The 9,400-nt window shown below is 42.6% G+C and overlaps 1 protein-coding gene and 1 non-coding gene across 3 annotated transcripts; both read left to right on the top strand.

The window, feature by feature from the left end:
- Nucleotides 1-891: 891 nt before the first annotated feature.
- On the top strand, nucleotides 892-9,375 carry pabpc1b (poly A binding protein, cytoplasmic 1 b). 2 transcript variants are annotated; one of them, XM_031296199.2, is made up of 14 exons: nucleotides 892-1,638; nucleotides 2,837-3,030; nucleotides 3,480-3,595; nucleotides 5,334-5,473; nucleotides 5,611-5,705; nucleotides 5,988-6,125; nucleotides 6,503-6,598; nucleotides 6,706-7,072; nucleotides 7,194-7,304; nucleotides 7,424-7,569; nucleotides 7,695-7,779; nucleotides 8,086-8,216; nucleotides 8,515-8,614; nucleotides 8,989-9,375. In XM_031296199.2, exons 1-13 carry the CDS (start codon nucleotides 1,446-1,448, stop codon nucleotides 8,605-8,607), a joined length of 1,905 nt encoding a protein of 634 aa, XP_031152059.1. In that variant the 5' UTR covers nucleotides 892-1,445; the 3' UTR covers nucleotides 8,608-8,614; nucleotides 8,989-9,375. The 2 variants fall into 2 exon arrangements, with proteins under 2 accessions (XP_031152059.1, XP_031152060.1); XM_031296200.1 differs by having other exon boundaries at nucleotides 1,446-1,638; nucleotides 7,427-7,569.
- LOC116047528 lies at nucleotides 6,246-6,382 on the top strand. The gene has a single exon (XR_004104409.1). It is a non-coding gene; the product is annotated as a small nucleolar RNA SNORA5 (small nucleolar RNA).
- Nucleotides 9,376-9,400: the final 25 nt, after the last annotated feature.

The following is a 9,400-nucleotide window of genomic DNA, read 5'->3' as shown; positions in this document are numbered from 1 at the left end:
TGTGGTGCATGTGTTTTAAGATGACTGACCAAAATATTTTAATCTATCTACACAAACCTAGAAATGCTTTTTTTCCAACCCTACTGAGAAAAAATCTGACTAAAAACCAAGTCCACCCTAATGTGTGAGATGACAAGGTGCCAAGTCTCTTGATTTGATTTTTGCATAAATGTCAAACACTAATCTACTCTTCACAGCCATGCAGATCATACCACACTGTTAACCTTAATATTTATAAGCAATAGTAAGCCTATCACAATTCAGTGACATCTGTGAGCAATTTAGCTCTGATCAATGACCTTTAAAGATTGACAAATCTAGTGAAGTGAGTAATGTGGCTCTGTCTTTCATTTTCACCCTGATAGCAGCTGATAAGGCCCATGTGAGTTACACAACAGCATATGCTGTGTGATGGCTCAACATCACACTTCTGTAAAAAGGGTAAATTTATAGTGTTAAGGATTTGTATGTGATGCATTACTGCATATGTCATTTGCTAAACGACTATACACTCTTATCAAATGAGGAATGTCATGCGTTGTGTTGCAGTAAAACGTCATTCCCGGTGCATGACAAGCCCATGACATGCCCTGAGTTGGCTATTTAGCAACGAGAATGTTTGTGTGACTATGGGCCGCCTGCAGATCCTAACCACTGCGGCCGAATCCACGTCGTTTCCATACAGCATTACTAAACAAATGAGTATTGTGGTCAACACAATAAGTCGATTTTAGCCTTTAACAATACGTTTTTTTTACCATAGACAGTATGATTTCATCATCATGCGTACAGTTGTGGTTAACGCCCCTTCGTTGCCTTTTTTTCAACTACACTGGAAGATGATTGGTCCATTTCGGTGACGCGTTCACTAGTATATATTAGACAACTTCCCAATGATTTCCTCCCCCTCAACCCCGGCTGTCAGTGCTGTGTGAGTGCGTGTGTGCTCCTGAGCTCGCTCGGCACACATTCTATAAAAAAAAAAAAAAAATACAAAAAAAATTCAAAACGTAAAAAAACCAAAAAATCATTTTTCTTTTTGTAACAACGGTGAAGCTGGAGTAGACATTCGAGGACTGGACGGTAACGTATAAGAAGGGGCAGCCTAACGTTAAAAACGAACGACAATTTTTTTCAGTCGACGTGTTACTGGTTCAGAAGCGAGGCTAAGTAACGCTAATTTGCTTTTATCATTGTGTCATATTTGAATGACAGTTTTAAATTAGAAGTCGACATTGTTCCATTTTATCATATTAATCTCCTACATTTTAATCAAAAACCCTTCAACTGACAAGCCAACAGTTGACGTTTAACGTTACCATCAGCATTCTGCCCCGAACTGACGTGACGTTAGTGTCCGTTGAGAACCAAGAATTCGAAAACTTTTTTCGTTAAGAAAATCCGGCTTTGACATAGTACTTTGCTAGCCTCCTTGGCCAACGATAATGAATCCCAGTGCTCCCAGTTACCCCATGGCCTCCCTGTACGTCGGGGATCTGCATCAAGATGTGACCGAGGCCATGCTGTACGAGAAATTCAGCCCAGCCGGAGCTATCCTGTCGATCAGGGTCTGTAGGGACATGATCACCCGGCGTTCCCTTGGATACGCCTATGTCAACTTCCAACAGCCAGCGGACGGTAGGTAATTTATTAAAAATACCGACAATAATGTGTACAAAATGTGTTTAAAAATGACAGGCGGTGACGAGTGAAAGCTAGCCTCTTACCACTGTGTTACACGTGACTGAGGCCGACATGTTGTCGGTAGGCTGTAGGGTCTCCTCAGTTGAACCTCCCAGCAGTGGCGTAGCAGAAAAGCACCACGTCCGCCCTGGCTGGCCAGCCTGCTTGCCCCTCATGTAATGTAACCGTGGACAGTAACTGCTAGCTAGCTGCCAGCTGAATACTAAATGCCTCTTTATCTCTGTTCTGTCAGGACAACACCCCAACTGTTCAGCGTAAAGTGCTGACAACAGTTTAATTGATTATCTCCCCAGAATGCTTGCCAGTCAACTTTGTTATGATATGAACATTAATCTTTATTTGTAAAGAAAAAAAATAGTAATTCCTAAAACTGTTAGAATATGTCAGCCCACATACCTAGAAACCAAGTATCTATTCTTCACTAAACATTTTCTGCATTCCCCTGATAGGAGCATATGTCTGCAGCCTTCTGTTTTTCTTGGGTGTGTTCCTGTGTGCTCTGTTATGTGTCTGTGTATGTAACTGTTACAGTTCTATAATATCCTGGTAATGTCATTAATATAACGTGGTGTTGTGTTTTGTAAACACATTTTTCTTTATCCTTCCCTTAATTGGTTTGTAGTTATTCAATGAATACTTATTGACACACTGCCAGTTTAAATGGCTTACTTGATAAAGTACATTTCTTGTCCAATTACAGTATTTTACGGTAATTATATGTTCAGAGGCATCATAGAATAATACTAGAGCTGTAACAAAAAGTAAACTTTATTAAATGTGTACTGATCTGAGTTGGCAAGCTCTGAGTTTGCTAATGCAGTTGTGCTGACGTACTTGTGACTAGAAAAGCTCAGTTTGAACCTCTAGACCAGGGAAAGTAGATAAATGCAGCAACACCTACTGTCAAGCTGCCCTGGAGCAAAGGAATAAAAGCAAGGTGGCACCTTAAAGAATCAGCAGATGTAAATATGTTAAAATTGTGGGCCATCTTTTTCTTTAGACACTTGGAATGATTTTATTTGGATTCCCTGCAACCCTTAAGCTCTAGAAACCCCCTCAAGACTAACCGTTATATCCAGCACTGAAGATTTAGATATACTAAATCAACTAGCTCCTGTGTTTCTTCTCGCAGCCGAGCGGGCACTGGACACCATGAACTTTGATGTGATCAAGGGGAGGCCTGTGCGCATCATGTGGTCGCAGCGTGATCCGTCACTGAGAAAGAGCGGTGTGGGAAACATCTTCATCAAGAATCTTGACAAGTCCATTGACAACAAGGCTCTATACGACACCTTCTCTGCTTTTGGCAACATCCTGTCATGCAAGGTAAAAGTCTAGCGGCCGACCCTTCTTGTTGTATCTAACCTGAAACCTGGATGGTCAACCGTCATTGTTATGTTACAGCATTGTGAGTGTAGGTGTCATTTGCATGTGTGTGCTTTGTAAATGTCCTAGATTTGTTTGCACTATAGAGATGTGAAAGACATGCTCCCAAACTTTTCCCCCCAACAGTTTCTGTTTCCCTGTGCCCTAAAATCAAACAATGGCTTGTATGTCCATTAATATTAGAAATATCAACTGTACATCGCTTCGCAAAGCAACTCTACAACAAATTATATTCATGGGAAGTAATAGATAGAAATTGGAGATAGGGTTATAACAGTCACACAGTTGAAGAAATTCTGGACTTGTTTCTCAATATCAGGTTTAATATACTGCATGTGTGTTTGTGTGTGCCTGTGGCTTAAAAGCAGCATGTGTTTTTTTTCTCTAAGGTGGTTTGTGACGAGAATGGCTCTAAAGGCTACGGCTTTGTGCATTTTGAGACTCAAGAGGCAGCTGAACGAGCCATTGAGAAAATGAATGGCATGCTGCTGAATGACCGAAAAGTGTAAGTGGATGTTTTAACTAGTTTTAAACTGTGGTGCATACTAACGTGTGAATTGGAGGAAAAAAATACTCTTTGTTGAATTACTCCACCTAGTCTGATTGAAGGTTGCACAATGATGCTTGAGCACGTTTCACAAGATGAGTGAATAGATTTGTGGCAAATGTGTAACTCACATCATGGGGCAGTGTGTAATTACAGAGTTTTTCCTGACTCAGACTGGCTCCTATTCAAGTTTATGTTCTGCTTTTTCAACTGTTTGGTAAATTGCTATTTAACACAGTCGGGGAGGCTTTGAAGTGTTATTTTTTTCACTAAATTCTTATCATTTTGGTGCTGGTGGTTTTCCTTTGGGGCTGGCTAAAACCTCTTTGGGGTTTGCCAAAAATTCCCCTATGCAGGAAAAACCCTGACTTAGAATAGGCTTGATGATGCTGTCCTAGTTCATACCATAGACTGTATTTAAAGATGGACGCTTGACACCTCCCCAAACTGAAATCAAAACATCTCAATTCCCCCTGGTGGCTGGCTGCAGTATAGGTCATAAACCCTGCCCCCTCTGTTTTAGTGGATGGGACATGGGCCTAAACTAAAAAACTGAAAGTACACGTTAAATAAATTTCACCCAAATATGGTTTCTGTCATTTTAGGTAGTTCTCATAACCTGATGTTTGTTCAGGTGTTCATTTTACTGATACATTTGGTTTTAATTAGTTTTTTGATGCTATAAAATGGGATGTAATGTCATGATTGACAGGTGTGATTGACTCGCGTTTGGTTGGGTGGGTGTATGGGCGGGGCCTCGATACTGAGGCTCAACCGTCCGCTCACGGTTGCACCAGTCTATATCCACGACGTTCCACTTCAGGAATTGCTCTAGTGCTGCAGGAAATTCCGCTGGATGCGTGTCTTTTAGCCAATGTCTGTTTTCTTCCGCTTTCTTTGTGTTGGAATTTTAAACTCCGGTCTATTTATGAGGACTATGGTTAACTGCTCCTCAGATCTCTGCAGGGTAAATCCAGACAGCTAGCTAGACTATCTGTCCAGTCTAAGTTTTCTCTTGCACGACTAAAACATCTTTTGAACATTCACATGTTCCACCAAAACAAGTTTCTTTCCGAGGCTATTTTGCAGCGGCTCCGTGCAGATCTTAGCACCGCTCATGACGATTGTGATTGGTTTAAAGAAATGCCAATAAACCAGAGCGCGTTTTTCTCCCATCCCGGAATGCTGCGTGGACTAGCCAGACCCTCCTCTGCAGCGCTGTGGAGGGAAAGTCCGGCAATGCGAGACTACCATTGCACAGACTCTGCCTCCAAAATTACAAGATGGCAGTGCCCGTATCCGGGGTGCAAATTTCCATTTTCCTAGGATGGCGGAGGCATGATCTGCCCCACTCTGCCTCTGATTGGCTAGGACTGGTTGCCTTTTGTTGGTTGGATTGGTTAGATTTAGGCAGAGGAGTGAGATTGGTTAGGGTAAGAATACCAGGGTAAGGTAATCAGAGGCAGAGTAGGGTGGGTCATGCGTTCGCCATCCTAGGAAAAGAAATATCACATCCGGGACATTTTGGCTTCACTTTTGTACATTGGGAGGAAGTGGAGACGTGTCGTCCATTTTATACAGTCTGATTCATACGGTTTACTATACAACATACACAATTGGCTTTGCAGTTTTAATGAGCATTTTAGTATTCCTATAAATGTATATTAAATTTTGCTAAATGTCCATTTCAACACAGATTCGTAGGTCGCTTCAAATCTCGCAAAGAGCGCGAGGCTGAGCTGGGTGCCCGAGCCAAGGAGTTTACAAATGTCTACGTTAAAAACTTTGGTGAAGACATGGATGATGAGAAGCTGAGGGAAGTCTTCAGTAAATACGGTCAGTCAGGGTGTCCATATTTCAGGTAGCTCTTTGAAATGAGTCTGCTCCTGTTCATACATAAACAGTGTTTTCCTCTGCAGTAAAACATTATGGGGTAAAATATAGTCACTAAAGTTGATCTCTCTGTTGTCTAGGAAACTCCATGAGTATTCGAGTCATGATAGATGACAGTGGAAAGTCTCGAGGCTTTGGTTTTGTCAGCTTTGAGAGGCATGAGGACGCTCAGAAGGTAAGAGTTGTACCACCTAGAAACCACCACCATTTTTTTTAACACCGTTAGAACAGAAAGGAATAGAGTACAACTTTATTGTCCAACTGAGGCCGGAAAATCTCCATGGGTCTCACCAAAACGGATAAACATCAGATTACAGATAAAAATATTACATCAATGCAAATATACACACAGTGTACAATATTTTTTCTATGGTGGAAGGTGCAGATTAGTGCCGTTTATACATTAGGTTTATTGCACTATGTATAAAAGGTTGACTTAGTTTCTTGTTTGCTACAGGCAGTGGATGAGATGAATGGAAAGGAGTTTAACGGCAAGCTCATCTACGTTGGCCGTGCCCAGAAGAAGGTGGAGCGACAGACGGAGCTCAAGCGCAAATTTGAGCAAATGAAACAAGACCGCATGACTCGCTACCAGGTCCATTTCCTCTTTCAAATTCACAAGGCCTTCCTGTGCCAAAATAATGCCTCATAGTTATATAATGAATCCATTCCAATCAATCCCTTCAGTTATATCATCTGATCAATATTGAAAGGCTGCAGCTTTGTCAAATTCAGTGCTCCCTCCTTGGTAGGTTGCACTGGCCAAAATGGCTGCAACAGTGACTCTGTAGTTCATGGGCCCCACATTTCTTCACCATGGATTCTGGGGATAAATATGTATTACAGACAAATACTTTAGATAAACAATAAAGTGACATTTTTCAGTCCATTGACATTGGATTATTTCTGCCTATGATGTAGTGTTTACCAAAGAAAACACAAAAGTTAACATTACTTTTGTCTTATTTTTAGGGTGTCAACTTGTACGTCAAGAACCTTGATGATGGAATTGACGATGAACGTCTGCGAAAGGAGTTCACACCATTCGGCACCATAACCAGTGCCAAGGTAGGAGCTCAGCTGTAAATCTTCTGTAATCAAAGGTGGCTGAGAAACGGCTTTAATTTACCGGTGTCCAGATTCCTTCATCAGTTCCATTTGACTCTCGCTCTCAGGTCATGTTGGAGGGCGGGCGCAGCAAAGGTTTCGGCTTTGTCTGCTTCTCGTCCCCAGAGGAGGCCACCAAAGCGGTGACAGAAATGAATGGCCGCATTGTAGCCACTAAGCCGTTGTATGTGGCCTTGGCCCAGCGGAAAGAGGAGCGTCAAGCCCACCTGACCAACCAGTACATGCAGCGCATGGCCAGTGTGCGGGCAGTACCAAACCCAGTCATCAATCCCTACCAACCAGCCCCGCCCTCTGGCTACTTCATGGCAGCCATACCTCAGGCCCAGAACCGCGCTGCTTACTACCCAGCTGCTGGGCAGATGGCCCAGCTCCGCCCGAGCCCACGCTGGGCCACCCAAGGTGTCCGGCCACAACGTGAGTATCTTGTCCCTTCTGAGTTGTCCTTCTGTCATTTTGTATTTTATTGTAATTTTGAAAGCACAGTTGTTTGTAGGCTACTTGTACATGAAGCCGCTATGTTTTTGTTTGCTCATAGACTTCCAAAACATGCCAGGTGCTATGCGTCCCTCAGCACCACGCCCTCAGACCTTCGGTGCCATGCGTCCGGCCTCCCAGGTGCCCCGCATGATGTCTGCCCAGCGTGTCGGTCAGTCACCTATACTTAATCAATTGTCTAACTGCACATCAAATACAGTTCAACTGTGTCGCTAAGCCTGCTACTTGTCTTTGTGTTTGTTTCTGTCCCCCTGTTGGCTTCTCTTGCAGCAGCTCAGACCATGGGCCCCCGGCCAGCCACCGCAGCTGCTGCAGCAGCCGCTCCTGTGCGTGGAGTCCCTCAGTACAAATATGCCGCAGGAGTCCGCAATCCCCAGCAGCACATGCCTGCTCAGCCACAAGTCACCATGCAGCAGGTAGGAATGCACATTAGTTTTTTAGGCCAGACTTGCTGACCAATTCTGCCCTCCACATGAAGAAATTGTTCAGCTTGGATGTGCATTCAAAATGGACTTTTAATTCCCTGCATCCCTCCCCTCAGCCTGCTGTTCATGTTCAGGGACAGGAGCCTCTGACGGCCTCCATGCTGGCCGCTGCTCCACCACAGGAACAGAAGCAGATGCTGGGTAAGTATCAGCAACAGCTCTTCATGACCACATATCATATTAGCTTGACATAACATTTATCCCCTGTCTCTCACTGGACACGGTATGTACCATACCATTTCAACTTTCCTTTTTTTTTTTTTTGTTCCTCCTTCATGCAGTCTGTGCTACCTCTATCCCCAGCTAAGAAAACCATACCGCCACTATACCTTCTGTGCTGTATATTATTTAGAACACATGTATTTACATGGTGTTGTCTTAGCAACTGGCCGTTTGGGGAGTGATAATTAGATTCTGTATTAAATCCTCTATCTGTCACTCCTCTAGGTGAGCGCCTGTTTCCACTGATCCAGAACATGCACCCAAGCCTGGCAGGGAAGATCACTGGCATGCTGCTGGAAATTGACAACTCAGAGCTGCTCCACATGCTGGAGTCCCCAGAGTCTCTCCGCTCAAAGGTAAGTACTTACGTTCATTAATATTGACAACGTTCCTTTGGTTGTTTCTCTGAAGAGTTCACCAGGACTAAATATAATAAGGACAGCAAAGTGCTGAGAGCACTTTCTGTTCTTAATATAAATGTCCCAGGAAACATTTCCACCAAAGGATGTGAGTTTAAGTGCAAGTATGCATCTTCACTAGTTGGCAGCCATTTTTAAGAAACAGGAAAGGTGGATCTTGTGAAAGCAGAGCTCTTTTGAAATCGCACCATGATGTTGCGGTTGTTGCTAACGTGCAACAACTTATTCTTTGCAGGTGGATGAGGCAGTGGCTGTGCTTCAGGCCCACCAGGCAAAAGAGGCCGCCCAGAAGACCGTGCCAAATTCAGCTGGTGTTCCGAGTGTCTGAACCTAAGGTATGACTAGTTTTCCAGAGCTACTTTAACAAGAAGAGGACAGTGTTGACAGGAGATTATGGCTTCTCATGATGACAATTTAAAAAAAAAAAAAAAAAAAAAAAAAAGTCCCCCCTAGCATTTACTATAAAGAAAAGTTATGTAAACGAACTCTCATTTAAAGTGTTAAAATTCTGAAACTAAATGAATATTCAGTAGTGTGATCAGGACTGATGTTGGTTTTTTTTTACGGAGACATTTTTTTTCCAAGGACATCAGAGCAGCTTTTGTAAAGTGATGCACAGGTGTTAACAGTGAGTTGTAAACTGTCCCCACCTTATACGTATAAAGTAGTGATTAGTGTAACTGATTGAATTATTGTCTTGTTTTCACAGGAGTGGGGAACTTCGAGACCAGCTTCACCGATGGACAAATTAACAGTGAAAAAAATTGAAAATACACAAAACAAAGTAAAAAGAAGTCAAATGATATATTAAAAAAATACCAATGGAAACAAGTCTCCAGCCAGGTCTATAATGAACAGAAACACCAGGCCTGGTGTGCTGAGTTAAAAAGAAAAAATACACAAAAAAGAGAAAAAGTTAAAATAAAAAATGATCAGTTCATGAGGGGTTTTAGAGAATTCTGTGGCACAGTAAGATTGAAAGCATTCCTTTCTGCCATTTTATCCCTTTTAAATGTTTGAATGTTTGGGCTGTAGAAGCCTGTTATTGTCAAATTTCCCATGATCTTTGCTTGCTTAAATAAAAATTAGAAAATAATCCGTATGCGTCTGTTGTTGGCTGT

Source organism: Sander lucioperca, chromosome 16, assembly GCF_008315115.2.
Source record: "Sander lucioperca isolate FBNREF2018 chromosome 16, SLUC_FBN_1.2, whole genome shotgun sequence".
Classification (NCBI taxonomy): Eukaryota; Metazoa; Chordata; class Actinopteri; order Perciformes; family Percidae; genus Sander; species Sander lucioperca.
Note: the sequence above shows the minus strand (reverse complement) of the source record. Positions and strands in the feature narration are given on the sequence as shown.